Below are 19,130 nucleotides of genomic sequence, written 5' to 3'. Positions count from 1 at the left end.
CTCTCAGATATTAGTATGCTCTTGTATAAATGGTGATAACAAAGGCTTAAACTGTCATCTTGGACCCATGGCATGCCATTGGACAGGACTGAGACCGAACCAGGTGTCCCAGGAAGAACCTCCTCCAGTCATTAGCTGTTCCATCCAAAATGACTTGCATTCCCTTTTCTTCACTTCTGCCTCTGCAGTTGTCCTTCTTTCATCCAAGCCATCTGCTAATGCATCTGTGAACCCTGTGAGATCACAGGGGAAACAACTGTCCTGCTTTTCTTCACCTTCATTTGTACTGACATGGTTATGTGGCAGCTGTTCTCTTCCCTGTAGAATAGACCGTGCTGTGGTACTGCAGCTATGTGCTCCTATTCAATTTCTGTTGAAACAAGCCATCTTTAAAGAATACTGTCCAGTTATGTTCCTCAGCGCTTTTCTTCTTGGTGGTAGTGGGCTCTGGGAACAGGGAGAATGACCTAGGAATACTGAGATTACAAGTGTTCGACTCTGTTTCAAGGTAGTCTTTGATGCTTCAGGACATATTCTATATAATGGCAGACTTTTCTCCTCTGCAGCTGTGGTCTACTACTGCCTTCTCATATGCGCATTGTTTTTGAAATCCTTGCCAGGGGATAAAGACAGGCATCCTAAAGCTCTTTTGTATCTTCCATTTCTGGCCAAAAGCAGGCAACTTATTTCTGTCTTGATGTGGGCCTCTCCATCCTTGGCTACCCAGGAGCTGGCAATAAGATAGATGTCATTTTTGAACCAATTCAGGGGCAGGGGTTATGGAGTCCTTGCCTGAATCTGATGTTAAAGATGTCCCCTTACTGCGGGACTGGTACCTGATGCCATGGATGCCCCAACATCTGGCAAGGTCCCTGCTTGTTTTCACAGTTTTTGAGTCTTCTCTTAAAGGGGAAAATGTGTTTTGTTTGCTGTAGTCAGTGTGACATTTATTTGCTTCATGCAGGAGAGGGGTGCGCTAGGCTTTGAACGACACTATCATGTCACTGATCCATTCATTCGACGCCTGGGCCTAGAAGCAGAATTGCAAGTAAGTGGGCAGTGTTTAAAGAACAAATTGAGCTACTTGTCCTACAGTAAACTGTAGGAAATACAGCATGCTGGGCAGTATGAACTTTTTTCTCTTGTTTGGGAGGTTTACTGTTTACTTACTCCCCTATTCTGCATTAGAGGCAGGAATAGCTCAGTGAAATCTCGCGTGAGCTTTGTGTGTTAACTAATAGACCTACGGCAGAGCCTTTAACTGCTGTCTTTCAACTAATCCTAACAGTAGTGCCTGAAGAAGGCAAGCCTCTCTGAACAGTCAGCTAGTCAAGATATTCGGCTCTAATAGTGAAGACTGTAACGTGTTGTCTAAAGAACCAGTTGTTGTAGTGCAATCTGACACAGCTTAAGAAGATCTTAAGATTATCTTGGTTTGGGGGGCAAGAGAGTTCTTCAGTCCCCTTCTCAACCAGGTTTCCCATATCAAATGCTATTCAGTGCTATCCTAGTCTTTTCCTGTTACATTTGTTAGTTAATTTGTCTGAGGCAGTAGGATGTAGTCACCCAGCAGCAAGGTGTTTCTAAAAGAGCGTTATCAAAAATGCATTTTCCCTGAATTCTCAGAGAACCTGTACATGTAATTTGTCAGTCTAGCCAAGGGCTTTAGAAACAAAGTCACCTTTCCTTGTGTACAGTAGGATTTCACCAGTAGCCTCTGAGACTGAACTGCCATTTTATTCAACTTTTTTATGTTTGTTTCATTTTGCCTTTTCTCCCCCAACTGCTACAGCATGTCTGTCTTTTCTGGATGAGCTTATCTGCCATGTGGGTGGTTTTTTGCAGGGTTGGAATAAAAAGCTGCTTGTATTGGAACAAGTTGTTATGTGTGGGGAGCTCACTTTGTCCTTGTCTTAGAACAGCCCTGTTTGATAAGTCTGAAGTTTGTGTAATACTCTCTTCCCCATTTTGCTCAGGGTCACTCTGGGTGTGTCAACTGTCTAGAATGGAACGAAAAAGGAGAGTAAGTATATGCCTTTATTCAGGGGATCCACAAACCGGTAAGCCAGATTCTCCCAAGAGTGTAGAGTATAGGTCACCTTATTATAAGCATTCCTTTCCCATTCCTAGTAAATGAATAAGGGATCACGCTCAAAGTTTTGAACTATACTAGAAGCTTGCACTTCAAAAGAGGTTTTATTTTGTTAAATATATCTAGATATTATTAGATGTGCCCCTTTAATGAGTTCAGAAGGGAAATAGGCTAAGAAGTGGAGATTGAAGGCTAGTTCTTTTCTCTTAAGTGGTATTATGGATTATAATGAATCTTTAGGATTTGCCCAGCTGGTTTGAAGTGACATTTCCCTACCCCCTGTGCTGTTAAAAGCTCTTGCTGGGGGACAAATGTATAAGGGAGGGAGGTAGAATATTCATCCCGGTTTGCAACTTTAGAGGGAAAATAAATGTAAGAGTTTTTCGGTTAGCCAAACGGAGTAAACAATATCTACATAAGAATAACTGGATGGAAAGGAAGGTCCTATAGTTCTTGACATACCTCCTATAAGACCCAAAGTCTGCTGCCTGATAATCTGCTGAATTTTTGGTTAGTGAATGTTTCATGCACTTGAAAGTGAGGTCTGACTCCAAAGAAGTAAGTTTAAAATAGCTGATGGTTGCAGATGTCAGATTTATTTGCTGCAGCAGAAGACACATGTACAAGGCAAACAGTTCCTTGCAGTACCACTGGCACACCCTGCACTTAAAAAACAGTCTGTGAATCTCTGAATAGGTTCTGGCTTGGGAGTGCTTGGGTACATCTGAAGTCCAGGAATGAATGGCTTGGCTTGGGTTTGAGGTTGATGTGGAAGCAGTTAATGCAGCCAGGCTAACAGGGAAAATGGAGATCCTGCTTTTTGTTGTTGACCACATGTTCTTATTGTTTCCATTGTGCCATCTGAACCTCTGGTGAGCTGGTTCAAGGAGCTAAAACCACTTGCTTTATATTCTATGGTGCTGACATTTGCCTAGTTTAGCTCCCTGGACTGGCTGCATGGGATTGGCACATGGGAAGCAACAAGAATATATAGCTGAGAAAAAGAGGGGTGGGGGAGGCTTCCTGCAGCTGAGTTGACTTGATGGCTGACTGTAGTCAATACCACTCTAGGGAACTAGTCACAGCTTGGAATAGAAGGATACAGACTGTAAGTTCTCCTCTTCTTTTTTTTTATTTTTTTTTATTTTTATTTTTTTTAAGCTTGTTGGCCTCTGGATCTGATGACCAGCATACCATTGTCTGGGATCCTCTGCATCACAAGAAACTCCTTTCTATGCACACAGGGCACACTGCAAATATCTTTTCTGTCAAGGTATGTGATTAGGAGGAATAAATGGCTAGCATAAAATATTGTAGCAAAAGAGGTTTGATGAAAAGACCGTTACTGTAGTTTGTGACTCTTGAGTGTTCCACTGGCATGTATTGGGAATGTAGGTAGTCATGTGGGTTATCCTGCATTCCTAAAGCAAGCTACTTTGTGACCTGCCAAGAGGGTCGGTGACATGTGAGGAGCCTCAGCACTTCTCCACTTTGAATGTCAAGTCTGTCTTCCACAGTTCTTGCCACATTCAGGGGATCGGATCCTCATCACAGGAGCTGCAGATTCCAAGGTGCATGTCCATGACTTGACTGTCAAGGAGACCATCCACATGTTTGGAGATCACACCAACAGAGTTAAGCGGATCGCCACAGCTCCCATGTGGCCCAACACTTTCTGGAGTGCAGCAGAAGACGGACTAATCAGGTACAGGACTATAGTCGTTCTGCCCCAAAATGAATCAGATCAGGATCTGTTGCAGTGTGTATTATGTGTAGACCTAATGAGAGACTGTCTATATTATAAACAGCCCGGGGCAGGCTGTGAAGTCTGCATCCTTGGAGATGTTCAAAACCTAGTTGGACATAGTCCTGAGCAACCTGTTCTACACTGACCATGCTTGAGCAGGGAGCTTAGACCAGGTGACCTCCAGAGATCCCTTCTAACCCCAGCTCTTCTGTGATTCTGTAAAGAGCTTAAGCTAATCTCTCCCTTTCCTGAAACTGGAAGACTTCATCTTGAAATGTAGACTCCTTTGATAAATAGAGAAGCTGGGGAAAGTATTCTCATCCACTGAAAAGGGAGGCCAAGAGAGGAATAACCATATCAAAGGAGAGAAAGGCAAACACAACAGAGTGAAGTTTCTTTCCAAAGTCATTGAGACACTAAAATGAGCAGATGTTTCCATCAGAATCTGTTCTAGTTTTCATACTAGATACTATTTGTGAGCCCACAACTTGGAGTTTCATCTGGAGCTTGAATAAATCTGTGCACATTATAAAGTTGTTTTTAGTGATTATTCTGATATTGAGACTTAATACATATTGAACTGAGGTGCTCCCAGTAACATGTGATGCAAATGACTGTTTGTAGCTAGTGCCATCTCTTCATACACAAGCCAGATAATTAAATGTAGGTTACCGCTGAGCGGTATGAATGTAGCAGCTTGAGTCATTTTCAGTTTGGTCGCCATGGAAAGCTAAACCTTCCCTTACTGCTACTTCTGTTACCTACTAATGCAGATCACTTAACTCTCTTTCTTCACTTTACAGACAGTACGATCTGCGAGAGAACAGCAAACGTTCAGAAGTCCTAATAGACCTGACAGAATACTGTGGGCAGCTGGTGGAGGCCAAATGCCTCACAGTCAACCCCCAAGATAACAACTACTTAGCGGTGGGGGCAAGTGGGCCCTTTGTGCGGCTCTATGACATTCGCATGATCCACAACCACAGGTAACGGCAACTGGTTCTTCTGTGCCACCCTGGCAGACACGAGTGGTGCAGAGACCTGCTAAAGGCTTTGGGAAGGGGATGTTGCAAGGATCTGGTGCTCTCTGGTCTCACTGTGCAGTTCTACCAAGTCTTTTCTCTCAGCACAGAATCTTTTTGATCTATGTACGTACACTTAGGTGGTGTGATGCAGGTTTGTGACTGCACCATTGTTTAAGCGTGTGGTCTTACCCTTGTGTGTGAACAAGAAGTGTCAGGATATATCAGACTTCCAGCAGTTGAATGCTGTGATTATAAGACTGCTCTTCTTTTTGGCTAGAAAAAGCATGAAACAGTCTCCTTCAGCTGGAGTACACACATTCTGCGACCGGCAGAAACCCCTCCCGGATGGTGCAGCACAGTACTACGTGGCAGGTATGGGGCCCAGTGCTGGGGGTGACTGGTAGGGCTTTAAAAATTAATTTAAAGCCTAAAGAAACTGATTTCTATCCATCACATCAGAAACCACTGCTTGAAAGAGCTTTTGCCTAACACAAGGATATTTCATGGAACTGTAGGTTATCTCACTTCTATGCTGTGAATTCTAGCTTGAGGATGTTACCTGCCCACATTCCCTAATTTGGCAGCAGTATGTGTTGGTGAGCTGGCCTCTCGTCTAGCATAAATGTTTTTTTGTCAGCTTTATTGGAAAAATCAAGGATTGGATAACCTGGAGGCTGTAGACTTTCTTCTGTGACTGGTCCCATCAAGGCTGCTGTTTAAAATCTTCTTGGCAAAGAAGACAACTGGCTTGTCTTCATCCTGTAAAAGAAAAATGAGATACAGATGTTGGGCAACCTAGATAGCGTTCTTCACCGGTACTGATTATTTACTATCCCCCCCCCCAAAAAAAAATATTTTTAAGTGTCTTAGATCAGCATGTTCAACAGACTAGTTTTGGCAGTCTTGCTTATGATGAGTGCCACTAGAGGATTTCTTAGGTCCCCTGAATTAGTCATGCAACACATCTCCAGTCTGAAGCAAAAGAGCCCTTATATGAGCTGAATATTTAGGAGGCTGGATCAGGAAACCTGATTAGAGGGTTGAAGATTGTGATGTGTGTTTGCAGTTGGCCACAAATCACAGAAGCTGAGTCCTTAGTGAATCCCTAAACTGAGATTTGCTGGATTCTGCAAACTTGCCTGTTAGTAAGCTAGCTAGAACCCAGTCTTCTGCTCATATGGAGATGGCCTTGCAAAAATGATATCTAGAATTTGTGGAAAGACAGCTGTGTACATCGAAGTGTTTCGGTGGCTGATGAAAGGATTTAGTAAACAGCAGTAGAAAAGTGAAAAATCACTTAGGTGCTTGTATTTTGTGACCTTGCTCTCTTAACAACCTCTTGTAAAATGGAGCAGCTGGAATAGGTCAAAGATGACAGTTACTAGTTACACTAATATGTATGGACGTCTTCCCTCCTCAGGGCACCTTCCAGTGAAACTTCCAGATTACAACAATCGGCTGAGAGTTCTGGTGGCCACGTACGTGACCTTCAGTCCTGATGGCACTGAGCTTTTAGTCAACATGGGAGGGGAGCAGGTAAGAAGACAGCTAAGGTTTGACAGAAAGCTTCGCATTCAGGTGTGTTTGGGCCAGCATATGTTGTTGTACATTCTTCAGAACAGGTATAGCAACTTCTCTGTGTGTAATTTGATTTTTTTTTTTTAACTGTTTTCTGATTCATTCAGACTAGATGTCTGGTATTAGGGGTTTAACTGTTATTATTGATTAAACTTGAACAGCATTTTGATCTGGTTTTGCAATTCACATTTCCCCTCTCTGGAAGAGGAAGAAAATGAAATTCTGGAACTTATGTTACCCGATCTAGAAAAGATTTTGTAACTGATTCTTGAAACAGCAAACTGTTTCTGTAAATACAGAACTTATAGAAGCAAAGGCCTTCACCTGGGTTATTGATTGCTTTAATTTTAAGCACTGGGTGATATTCACGAATCATTGTAAAGCCTATCAGTGAAATGAGAAAATCCTCTTGACAGCACTAATCAGCATGGATTAAGCAGGAACCTCCCTTGTAGGCAGGTTACTCTGTGGTTGTCCCATACAGATCTCTTTCTCACACTACATTCACATTCTTTGAGAGAGGATACTGAGTTAGATGAATTGTGGGTCTGATCTGGACTGTCAAGTTTTATACCAATTCAATTTTAAATTAGAACTTTGCAGGGTTGATTTTGAAGTTTCTCTGGAAATCTTGGCCTCTGCTTGAAGATGTCTTTGCCTTGGTTTAGTATGATGCCTCTTTTCTGCCCATAAATGTTTGATTTGTGTATAATTGATATGTTAATAGAATAGTTAATATTCATGGAGTTGACATTTTTGAACAAGTCCATTTTTGGTCATTTTTAAGCTCTCTAGAGGACTTTGTTATCTTACGAGAAAGACCAGGCTTCTGTTTCTCAGTGTTGCTTTTTCTGAACCTAATGCTAGAATGTAACAGGACACTGTACTACTGTCATCCTGTGTGTACGTGCCCATAAACAAGTCACCCAGTTAGAAATTTGGATGTAGCAAATGACGAAGAGTGTGTGGAGCTGTGTACTCACCTACCCCCCTTTTACTTCTCTGACTTTGGCATCTATTTCACTGACTTTTTTTTTTTTTTTTTTTTTTTTTTTTGCATTCTCTTCCTTTTTTCCTTAGGTCTATTTGTTTGACCTAACTTACAAACAGCGACCGTACACTTTTCTTCTCCCAAAGAAGTGCCATACTTCAGGGGGTAAGTATGATGCTGTCATGAAAGTTAGTGGAAGACACAAACCACGTACTCCACAACTCTTTGCAGGCTATAACCTGATCTGGGCAGGAACTAGGGAAATAAAGTAGGGCATGGCTGTGCCTGGACTATTTCTGCAGTGCGGTTCATACCCAAAGTTCCAAAACCCTTCTACAGAGTGACAAAACATGTGTTGTAAGGGGAGAAGTGAGCTGTTAAGAGCTATGTATGTATGTGAACTAAGGAGGATACTTAAAACAGTGCATAGAGAAAAAGTATACTTTGTATAGTGGTTATGGTCCTAGTATCTTTCATTCAACTTCAGGAAATAATTTTGTGTGGACAGATGTGGAAATGTATGAGGAGTATGTGTCTTGGTTGTGTTTTTTGTTGTTGTTATTTATTAATAAAACATAGAATGGATCTGTTATCTCCTTATATACCCGTTAGGGAGGAGCTGTAAAAATCTATTGCCTAGTCAAAGAATCTGGTCTAGAACGAACTTCCTTCTGGTGGTAGGATAGCTGTATCAAAAAGTAATTTCTTTGATAAAAAAGGTTCTTGGATTTATTTACTTTATTCCTGGCCCTGTTTCTTACAGGGCCTATTCATATACAGATACTGTGGGCAGTAAGCAGTGAACTTCTAGAGCACTATCCTGGAGACAGAGGCTGACTCTTATCAGGGAGTGTTCCCTGCTCAGCCCCTTCCCTTTTCTCAGAGCACTCTCTGGCAGAGTTTGATCTGTGTACTCAGCTTGCCTTGGGCCTTAATCTAAAGCTCACATCCTGGTAGCAGATAGACTCCTAGCCCTGCCTGCCTTTCTCTTCTGCCTTGAATGCATGTGAGTGATCTACATTGTGGTGTCTGGTGAAGTCATGCTTTAAAGGCAGGACAGAGTTTGAACAGACTCATAGTGGTACAATTGCAGCAAATGCTCCACCCTGGCAGGCACAGAAAGTTCGAGCGAAGGCTGTGGGAAAAGGTAGCATCTGTACGAAGAATGAACTTCACGTGCATGTGAGTTTCTGCACACTTAAAACTTCTGTACAGTTCTGAAGACTGGTTGGACACTGTCCCTAGTTTCCCAACTTCCAGAATGGCTGCAAGAACACTCCCAGTTGCAACATAAATGCAGGGTGGTTTCTAAAACCTGAAGCAGATGATGCACTGCATGACCTTCAGCAGGTTACTTTAGCATATAACTGCTTGGCTAAAAAAAAAGGAAGAAGAAAAAGCATCTAGAATTCTTTCATTGACTTCCTAGATTGAGTCCACTCATTCTTCCTGTTCTACCAAATGTTCAGCAATTTAGCTCCATGATAATTTGTTTCAATACATTGAAAAAATGCAAAGGCATGTAAAAATATATTCATTTCTAAAGCTACTGTTTTAAATGTCAAGTTTCTGGTAATCAGTCAGGTACTCTGATTATGGCCTAGGTTCAGTCTGAAGGTAGTTCCTTTCAAACTGTTATCTCTTTGGATATGTGTATAGTTCTATGTGTATCTGATTTTTTGTTTCCAGAGTTCTGTTCTGAAGGATATGGCAGACATTTTGTGTAAATACAAGCTGGCAAATCAAACCTAGGTGGTAGGAGAAGCAGAGGAGTAACCTTGGCTCTGCTGTAAAATAAAACCCTGATATTCCAGATGTCAGTTTGTGTATTCTACATTGATCCATAGCATGGTTTGATCCTTGTTTTGTGTTTTTTTTTTTTTTTTTTTTTTTTTTCTTCCTAACCATCAGAAGTGCAGAATGGAAAAACCTCCACCAATGGAGTGTCAAATGGCATCCATCTCCACAGCAATGGCTTCCGCTTGTCTGAAGGAAGAGCACACGTGAGGTAAGAGGATAAATCTGCCTAACCCAAAGTCCTATGGCTTTGCTCACAGTCTCTTCCTCTTGCTGAGGTTAGGTGCTGCTAAACAGGGTGTGAAATGCGTGTCTACTTGGTGTGCTGACTTGAGTGTCAAGGGGTCTCTGTCCTAGGGACTGTCTTTGCTGCTGGTAGATGGGCAAGAGTCAGATCAGGCAACAACATCCTAAGAGAAATGTGATCCATTAGGATTTGTCCCTTTTTTATGGTGAATTGTTGCTGACAAAACTAAGAAGTGACTTTTCAGACCTGGAAACAAGGTCTTTTTTAGTTGTCCTAAGTGACTGTTACCTCCTGACCTGCAGGGACTTTGTGGAGACCATCATATCCAAAGAGTCTGTCTGTCTTTTGCTGTTTACTGGGCTCCTGCCTGCTGCAAACTGAACTGGAGTCACTGAAATTGCTTCATGATAATGACACTGGAGTAAACGACTCCTGCAGTGTGCATTTCAGCTAAGAATGGGTGGAGAGCCCTCTTCTGCTGTATCTGCGCTCTGCTGCTTTTTTCTTTACACCTAAATGCGGTCGCAGGGGAAGCAAAGCAGACTTGCAGCACGTCTTGCTGGCTGGTTTTCCTCCATCTGATGAGGTGTGGTTAACAAGTCAAGAGGCAGTTGCTTAATGCCATATATGGGTAGTCTAGGTTCCACCAAAGTCGCTTTGCTGAATGTTTTCAGCTTGTTTCCTCTAGGTGGCCCCTTCATCATGGCAGCAGAGTTGCGGGTGGAATTTCAGCTGGCTGAGCCTGAGCCTTGTGCAGCCCTGTGAGCTCAGATGCTTGATTTCCTTCTGAATTTGCTTTCTGTTATGTGTTGCTGAAACAGGATTGGAAATGTTGTTTATGCTGTCAAAGCAAATTGTACCATTGAAGTTCGAAGGATTAGATGCTTAGAATAGTCAGTATTCAATTTGAATTAAAAAAAAAATATCATAGACCTGTAGCTGAATAACCTGTATTTAGCAGGAAAGTCTCTTCTGCCTTTTTTTGAAATTTCTGGCATTAGCTAATGCTTGCTAGAATCTGTCATGTTAAAGTAAAACCCTTCAGACATTTAGCTGGACCAGAGTGTTAACGTGTGATGGCTGACTGTGTGCCTTTCCTTCTTTTCTTTCAGTCCCCAGGTTGAGTTGCCTCCATATCTGGAGAGAATTAAGCAGCAAGCCAATGAGGCCTTTGCTTGCCAGCAGTGGACTCAAGCCATCCAGCTGTACAGCAAAGCAGTCCAGAAAGCACCCAACAATGCCATGCTGTATGGAAACAGAGCTGCTGCCTACATGAAGCGCAAGTGGTAAGGAGGCAGAGCTGTGTGGGATACAATATTGGAGAGCTTCGTGTCACAGGCAGTGCTGGTGTCTGACTTCTGGGTACCACAGATGCCCTGTTGTCCATGGCAAGGCACCCAGCCCTGCTACATGTGAAACAGGGTTGGGGTTATGGGATCAAGCTGTAAGTGGGTCACTACTAGCGTAGAACAAGTGGATTGCACAGCAGTGTCAGTTGGAGAATCATGGCCACAGATACCACATAGACAAGCACAGCTGGTGGTAGCTCATCATTTTGCCTACTGATGGGCCCAGTAATGATCTAGTCCTTTTCTATTCAAAAGGAAACCAAGAATCCACTTCTGAGTGATAACATTATGAGTGTCTGCAGGGTGCCTGTATTTCTTTGTTTAGTTCTGGGCTACATGAGAGTTTGTCCCTAAATATGCTGTCAAAGGATGAGGTGGTGGTTACCCTGCTTCCTAATTCATATCTCATGATCTAAGGTTGCTGCAGGACTGCCTGGAGTTGCTTTAGTTGCTGCTAAAGCCTGGTGGCTAGTGTTGCAAATAAAGACAGGTATGACCCGGTTGTTCCCTTGTTACTGTAGCTTACCCGTATTCTGATCAACTGGAAACAAACCTTTTGGGGGGATCTGGCGAGGTGGCAACTTGTGCCTCGGAATCTGCAGGGGGGATCTGTCATGATTGTTGTGAAATATGCTGTTAGTCTCTGCAGTAGCTAATGTCTTTTCTGACCAATAGTCAGAGCTGCATCTGGAAGATACAGCTGAGCTATTTTAGTGTCTGTCCTCTTGAGCAGAGTAAGACTGAGTTACATGACTTACTATTAACATATTTAAAATAGCTGTGGTCCTTCATCTACATTTGCTTTGTGAGGATATCCTTCTCTCCCTGTTGAAATCCCCAGTATGAGTTCTCCTATCTTGTTGCCAAGACAAAGAGCAGCCAGCAGTTGCTGTGACTGTTGGTAACTAGCCTACTGGCTGTTTTGCAATAGCAGAGATTTGGGAGCTGCCTCAAAAAGACCTCAGTGTTAAGAGGGAGAAGAACAATAGGGTGGGATTAAAGAATAGAAGATAGAAGCTGAGTGCTGATCTTATGAGTGACTTCTTTCTTATAGGAGTCATTTTCCCCAAAGGATGTTGGCAGATCTGAAAGTAAACTGCTCCTTTCTGAGTGTCAACTAGTGCTTGCTACAGTTTTCTGTAGCTGGCAGATGTGAAAATATATGCATGATGGGTTTCCATGACTTGTAATGATTAGAGTTGGTACTTGGTACTAAACTGGTATCTTCTCAGAAACTGAAAAGATAGGGCATTTTCCTGCTAGGAACAGCTACTGATGTCTGGCAGGTGAGGGCTGGGATGTCACAGGGAGATGGTGAAGGGAGTTAGACTGCGACCCATTCTGAACCATGCTGCATCTTTAAGGTGTACATCACATTCAAGGAATGAAAGAAGCCACCCTGTAAAATGCTGCAGGCCTTGCTTTGGCCTCAGTCCCTGAATAACAGAGCTGGAAAGAGGAAGATCTGTAATTCCATAACTTCCCCTTGCTCACTTCCCTCAGATTGCTACCCATATTCTGTATCACTTTAAACACTGTACTCTTAAAATCTGGTCATAAGAACCGTCTGCATCACTGTCCAGATTGCTTTTAGCAATCTATACTGACAGCACTTCAGGCGACTTGTAGCTAATGCATTTGTGCACAAGCCAGGTCAAAACGGTACCCATGGGAGAAATCAGCACCTGCTTCACATCTCAGTGTGTGAATTTCCAAACCAGTCTGTTGGGCTGTCTGGAGCTGAAGAATTTGAGTATGGCAAAGCAGCTAATGACCTAGCCAACTCTGAAAAATATGAGATACCTGTCCGTTATCGTAATGGATAACATGTACTACCTCTTTATTCAAATAAAAGTAGCTTGATGCATCCAGCGTCCTGCATCAAAACTGACACAATGCTGAATAAAGACATCGAGAACCTTTTCTGATGCTGATGTCATGCACAAGCTACTTTACAGCTCACTAGCACAGTAAACAATGTAATTTCTGGCCAGTATCCGCCCAGAGGAGTGAAAGAGCAATGGGATGGATGGTTTGCCGAACATACTTGTAGCAGTGCTCGGCATGTAACCCAAAGATTTGAGGTTCCCTTTAATTAGTACAGATACAGGGATACTCCCTCCTGACAAAGCCTCCACAGGATCCAAAACTAACACCGTGTGAGAAGTACAAGACAACTTGCACACCTTAGGGCTGTTTCAGACTTTGGCAGACCCCGCGCACGTGGGTTACAGGTGTGAACACTCATTGATTTATTTATTGCTGTCATATGCAGACTTGGCACACTTGAGACTGATTGTGGTGCCTCTGGACAGTTTAGGCTTGATGCTAGTGTGCTAGGTGACTGCCTGTCAGCCCTGACAGACTTCTCAGCCTTTATCAAACTGAATTGAATTCCAGTCTGCAAGCCTTGTCAAATCTTAACTGCTTCCAGAGCACAAGCTGAGGCACAATTATTCCCACAGCCATGGAGCACAGGGAAATCAAACATAATCTCCAGTAACTGTAAATAGGTTATAAATATCTACTATGGTATGAATTTGCCATAACACCTAATTTCTAAGACTTTATTTTATTTTATTTTTCCTAGGAAGGTGAGAAAAGGCTGCTACTTTAGATCTATGCCTGTGGTTTATGAAGTGTGTGGTTCTATAGCTCCTTCTTGAGAGCTACAAGTGGCTGTGGGCAGGGAAACATGCTGCCACGCTGTGCGTCCACAAAGGGGCACGCGTGAGCTACCGTGCTCTGAGGAGGCCCTGCTTGCATTGCAGGAGAGGCCTTGTGTCTGCTTGGCCAGAGGCCTTGTGCATCCTCCATCTTCAAAGGACTTCCCTAAACCTATTATGTCAGTGAGCTCTGCTCTGTAGGATTTAAAATGGCAGGTCAAGACTTGCTGGGCTTTGCTGCATGGTCATGTTACGGGGCTGCCTGTATACAGGAAAGGGGCTCTTTGTGGAGGTGTATTCAACAGGCTGGGCTTGGTCAGGTGGTGCCCTGGGAGACAGCAAGTGCTGTTAATACATGAACTCATGGATTGTCTGCTTGAATAGAGAGAGCTGGAAACAACAGATCTCGGAGTGAAGCAAGGGCTGGGAAACGGCAGCAGAAGACGTGTTGTTTCTATGTGGACTATCTATTTCACCTCTCCCCTTTCTTCAGGGATGGGGACCATTACGATGCTCTAAGAGACTGCTTGAAGGCCATATCCTTGAATCCATGCCACCTGAAGGCCCACTTCCGTCTTGCCCGCTGTCTCTTTGAACTCAAGTATGTGGCAGAAGCACTGGAATGTCTGGATGACTTTAAAGGGAAGTTCCCAGAACAAGCACATAGCAGTGCCTGCGATGCACTAGACAGAGACATCAATGCAGCCCTCTTCTCCAAGAGTGACAATGGTGAGTGCTAGTGTTCAGGGAGGTTCTTCCTTGTATAGATTTTACTATAACCTTGATTTTTATCCTTAACCTGCCCCTGTAAAGTAAAGCTTGCATTTCTGAGAGAAGTTGATTGTTATGGTGCACAGAAACTGGCTCGAGCCTGTTCTTGCCTCAAGTTTGGTTCTGGCTCACTCTCAAGTGAGAGCATGATAAAAAGAATCCCCTGTATTACCCAAGAGGTAATCTGGAAGGAAGATTGTGGTCTAAGCCCTGTTCCCTCCTGAAACTGTCCTTAACTCTCCTCTAAAACTGGTGGGCTCTCCTAGAGTGCTTTCTTTTTGCTGGGAATGTGTTCCTGCTCGAATTGTGATGAAGAAAACCTGTTGCTCTTCCAGCTGAAGACAAGAAAGGGGGTGGCCCCATCCGGCTGCGAGCCACAGGTCGTAAGGACTCCATCTCAGAGGATGAGATGGTGCTGAGGGAGCGCAGCTATGACTACAAATTCCGATATTGTGGCCACTGTAACACTACTACAGACATCAAAGAGGCCAACTTCTTTGGCAGGTATGTTGGTACAGTGTGATATGGCTGCAGGACAGGAGTGTGAGCAGCAGCAGAATGCTCTCTCCCATCTGATAAAGCCTCATGATGGTCCCACGTGACCTGCTCATAAAATGATGCTGGCACAGGTTTGTGGGTTGAAAAAGATAACAGAAGTTCTGCTTTTTGTGTAGCTGCGTGAATAGCAGGTTCAGTAGCCAATCCACAGAGCGCTTGGTTGGGCTAGCTTTTCAGGAAAAAAACATTTGAGATCAAAAAACATGGCTTCTGGGGTGGAAGGGAAGCAACACAGAAAGCTTTGTCTCGTTCTGTAAGCATGCACGTGAGGAGTGGCAGCTGAGATTCTCATGTCTGCTACAGACTAGCTTTGGCTCTGAGCTGTGATCTCCAGTCTCTGCTCCTCTCACCCTAGCAATGCACAGTACATAGTCAGTGGGTCAGATGACGGCTCATTCTTCATCTGGGAGAAAGAAACCACCAATCTTGTTAGAGTGCTGCAGGGAGACGAGTCGATTGTGAATTGTCTCCAGCCTCATCCCAGTTACTGCTTCCTGGCTACCAGCGGCATTGACCCCGTTGTACGGCTGTGGAATCCCAGGCCAGAGGTAAGAGCCACAGTAAAAGACTGTGTCTTGGTGACATAAGATGTAACACTGGCTTGTCTTTCTGACTGGGATCACTTGATAGCTACAGCAGCAGTAATAACCTCTCTTTGGTCCTAGTGCTGTCTTGCTGAGTTTTGTCCCTTCTTGTCTTGCAGAGTGAAACTCTTAATGGCCGTGTGGTGGTAGACATGGAAGGTGCTTCCCAAGCTAACCAGAGACGAATGAATGCGGACCCGCTGGAGGTGATGTTGCTGAACATGGGGTACCGGATTACAGGACTGACAAGTGGTGGGGCTGGAGGCTCAGATGATGAAGACAGCTCAGAGGGGCAAGTCCAGTGCCGGCCCAGCTAAAACAGAACTGCCTCTCCTTCCTCTAATTGTTTGGTTGAAAGGGAACGTAGTTTCCTTGGTCCTGGAACTTTCTCTGATGAATGACTGCACTGTTTCGCACTATGCACAGAGTAGGACAAGCTGGCAGGGGCAGGAGCGGCCGTCTCTGTAAACCACTGCCTCCACCACCGCCTCCTCCCGTCACACTACTGAGCAGCATGGCAGTGCAGTCTGGGGTTTGCCTTTAGCAGAATTTAGTCCCAGCAGGGATCTTTGAGATGTCTGTAAGCAGTGTAAGCTGGTGACTTTTTCCAGAGCTGCTATATGACCTGGTACAGAGGGATGTTGCCTGCAGTCATGCATTTGCAGAGGGGATGTTAAATTCCTGAATAAAATACAAACCTAGGGCAGGGGTTATGGAATGATTTTACTGCAGTAATCTTGATCTTGGAAGCTTGGCTTAGCTATTCTGCTGCCAGCTGTGCAGGGGCCCTGGTTTAGGGGTTTTGGCCATGAAACACCTGTTGTCCTGTAACATCCTTCTTCTGGCTTCCATCTCTATCACGTCATCCACAGATGTATCTGTGTTGTGTTAAGGACTGGACATTGCCTGTTCTTGTCCCTGGGCATCTGTCTTGGTTGATGAATCAGTGGAGGCACTGAGTATGTGCAGCTCGACAGGACAGGAGATGCTTTCCCAGCTCTGATACTTTCTTCCACAAGTTATGAACTTGTGGAGAAAGGTGGCAGCAATGGGAGGGGCTTGGTCAGAGGCCTGAGATTTAATGTAGCTAAAGCTACTGAGGGAAGAGGCTGGTAACAGCACTCTTCCAGAGCTTCTCTCTCTCTCTATTGCCCAAAATGTGTGTAGCTATATTCACCTTCTCTCTGTGTCACCTGTGCTGCAGCTGAGAACATTGCCACCATGTATCTGTTGCAGCTGATGTTTTGAGCTTTTAGACAGCAGCCTTTTAGTGCAGCCAGCTGCTCTGTCTTGGCCAAAATGGGTCTTCTCTGCCTCGTTATTGGTGTAACATCTGATGGATTAGTGGTCCTCTCAGGAACCCTCCTTCCTCTTCCCATTCCCCTCCCTCACTGGCTCTGGCTGCAAAGCCAGAAATGCACCCAGAAGTGCAGCATTGTACTTCCATTTCTTTCCCTCTTGTGTAACATGCAGCCCTGATTCTCCACTCTTGCAGTTGCCAAACACTAAATATCAAGTAGATCTTACACAGCTATGCTACAACCGAAGCTGGAGAGGTTGTTTTTTCTAGGACTATCAACTAAGACCAAAGAGCCCCTGGAGATCTTAACTGCTCTGCACTGTCTCTTATCTCTTACTGCTGAAGGTCTGAACATGCTAGCCTTGGTCCCAGGGGTGTAAGATGTGTGTGGGAGTGTGTGCGCATGTGTGTATGCTGCATTAGGGTTGTTCTTCCATGTAGTGCAATCCCTGGTCTTCCTGTCCCTGCTGTGGAAGTATGAGGTCTCCTTTTCCTTTTTTGGCTGCTTCTGGCTGCCAGGTGTTGATGAGAGAGACTGCACAGTGCTGGCTGATTGAGGTAACTGGCTTCCTCCCCCTTCCAAAATGGTCTTTGAGGTGGATGAGTGTTGTACAAGGGGGAGAGAGGTCACAGTCTCGTAGTGGGCAGCCTCTCTGAGTGCTGTTCCTTGCATAGAGGGACATCCCCCCCCCACACACACACACAATCACAGTGGGGCTATCGGGACTTTGATCTCTGCTCCTAGGACGAAGATTTCCATCTGCCGTCTCATGTTTAGGTGAAGCTGAGCCGAGCAAGCCCCAGCACTTTGGGAGCATGCCCCACACCACCAAGGAAAGACCAGCTACCCTTGTGCTCTGCTGAGCTGTGATGGCGGGCTTGTTTTGTAGTTCAGTCAGACTTACTCTCCATCTTTTCCTGTTGAAGCAGAGCTCTCCTGGGACAGATAGTCATGTAGTGGCTGAGAGCATGTTTGCTTGTTTTAACACAACACCAGCGTGGTAGATGTGCTTGCTTGATCAGTTTACCCATTTGGTTGTGTACATCCTCCCACCCCACACGTACCCTGGCACCTAATGCTCTTCAGAACCCAGAGGCAACTGAAAATCCTTCTCACTTGCGTGGCTTTTGACGTGGTCTGGCCTTTTCTTTTTTTGCTTAAAGCTTTCCTACTAGACACGTCTTTTTTCCCCCCTCTCTTCCCACTCTAATTTTTTTTTTCAGCTTTTACTAGACAATGTCTGCAGACTTTGATTTTAAACTGAGAGTCTCAAATTGCAAGCTCTGAAAGGAACAGACCTCTCCCTCCGCATTCACCTTTTGCTGTGGCAGCTATTTTTTGTTGGTTTTTTTTACCCTTGTGAGACAGCTCTTTTACCTGCCAGTTGCAGAGTGAAAGCTACAAGATTCTCTGCCTCTGCAGTGGATTGCTTTTTTTAATGGCTGCTTTGGTTAAAAAGATAAGTAATAATGGGAGAGAAGGGGAGAGAAAAAATCTGTCTCTAGCCCCTTTTCCCCTTCTTGTGGGCAAATTGCCTGCTTTGTTGCTTGTTAATGAGGAATTTGTATTTATTGGTGAAGGAAAAATGTGCTGGGGAAGTAGGGAAAAGATGTTGCTTTATTGACCTCTGCTGTTTACTTTGACCCCCCTTCAGGAAAGCTTCTTCCTGCTCTTTCTGGTTAACTCTTTCTAGCCTGGGATATGTAGGGATGCCTCCTTTATTTTTGTATTTTAGCAATGGGCTCTCAGTTCGGAGACTCTAGGATTCTCTTGGTGTTGCAAAGACCATTGCTTCTAGTTTTTTCAAGGATTAAAGACGATCATCTCGTAAACTCTGCCCCTGCAGTTGTAGAGGTAACACACAAGCCTTACTGTCCTCCTTAGAAGGAGCAGAAAACTTGTTTCTCTAGTCCCTAGAAGAGAAAGGGTTAAGCAATTAAACAATTCTTTGTTCTAGTTCTTTCTTGGTGTCATTTTGTTTGTGGGGCTGCTCTGGCTTTGTTTTACCATCCTCTTCTATGGAGGTGGCAAGGGTGGGCTGAGGTGGGCCTGGCTGGGCTGGATGTTGTCTGTTCAACATGCCGCTTCTTGGAGAACGGAGCTCACTATAATGTTGAGTGGGGAGGGGGCTGGAGACCCAGAAACCTGTCTTGCAAATTATGGTAGTTATGAGTTAATACTGATGTTAGCTTATCCAGGTATGGGAATTCATAGCTCTCCTGTCTTTGGAGCAAGGGTCTGTGCTGTTTTGGGAGCAGAGTCCACCTCCTATTTGCTTTAGAGCTAAAGCAGCAGATGCTGGGGTGGAGATGAGAAAGGCTGCCTGGGGTGTTCTGGGGAAGACAGAATTGATGCACGTGTTTTAAGGAAAGATAATAGTGGTGTAATTAAGTTATTTTTTTCTGAGTTGTGTCATATGGAGCA

The 19,130-nt window shown here is 44.2% G+C and overlaps 1 protein-coding gene across 2 annotated transcripts in view; it reads left to right on the top strand.

Annotated features, from left to right (window-relative positions):
- Positions 1 to 18,662, top strand: part of WDTC1 (WD and tetratricopeptide repeats 1) — a 28,161-nt gene extending 9,499 nt beyond the window's left edge. For both annotated transcript variants that reach the window (XM_062593955.1, XM_062593956.1), the window contains exons 3-16: positions 965 to 1,048; positions 1,977 to 2,023; positions 3,254 to 3,365; positions 3,610 to 3,797; positions 4,643 to 4,825; positions 5,142 to 5,236; positions 6,285 to 6,400; positions 7,523 to 7,598; positions 9,345 to 9,441; positions 10,590 to 10,763; positions 13,986 to 14,221; positions 14,599 to 14,767; positions 15,177 to 15,369; positions 15,525 to 18,662. In XM_062593955.1, the coding sequence (XP_062449939.1) occupies positions 965 to 1,048; positions 1,977 to 2,023; positions 3,254 to 3,365; positions 3,610 to 3,797; positions 4,643 to 4,825; positions 5,142 to 5,236; positions 6,285 to 6,400; positions 7,523 to 7,598; positions 9,345 to 9,441; positions 10,590 to 10,763; positions 13,986 to 14,221; positions 14,599 to 14,767; positions 15,177 to 15,369; positions 15,525 to 15,722 (1,968 nt within the window). In that variant the 3' untranslated portion in view covers positions 15,723 to 18,662. The remainder of the gene's footprint in view (positions 1 to 964; positions 1,049 to 1,976; positions 2,024 to 3,253; positions 3,366 to 3,609; positions 3,798 to 4,642; positions 4,826 to 5,141; positions 5,237 to 6,284; positions 6,401 to 7,522; positions 7,599 to 9,344; positions 9,442 to 10,589; positions 10,764 to 13,985; positions 14,222 to 14,598; positions 14,768 to 15,176; positions 15,370 to 15,524) is intronic.
- The last annotated feature ends 468 nt before the right edge of the window (positions 18,663 to 19,130 follow it).

This window comes from Rhea pennata, chromosome 23 (genome assembly GCF_028389875.1).
Source record: "Rhea pennata isolate bPtePen1 chromosome 23, bPtePen1.pri, whole genome shotgun sequence".
Lineage (NCBI taxonomy): Eukaryota > Metazoa > Chordata > Aves > Rheiformes > Rheidae > Rhea > Rhea pennata.
Note: the sequence above shows the minus strand (reverse complement) of the source record. Positions and strands in the feature narration are given on the sequence as shown.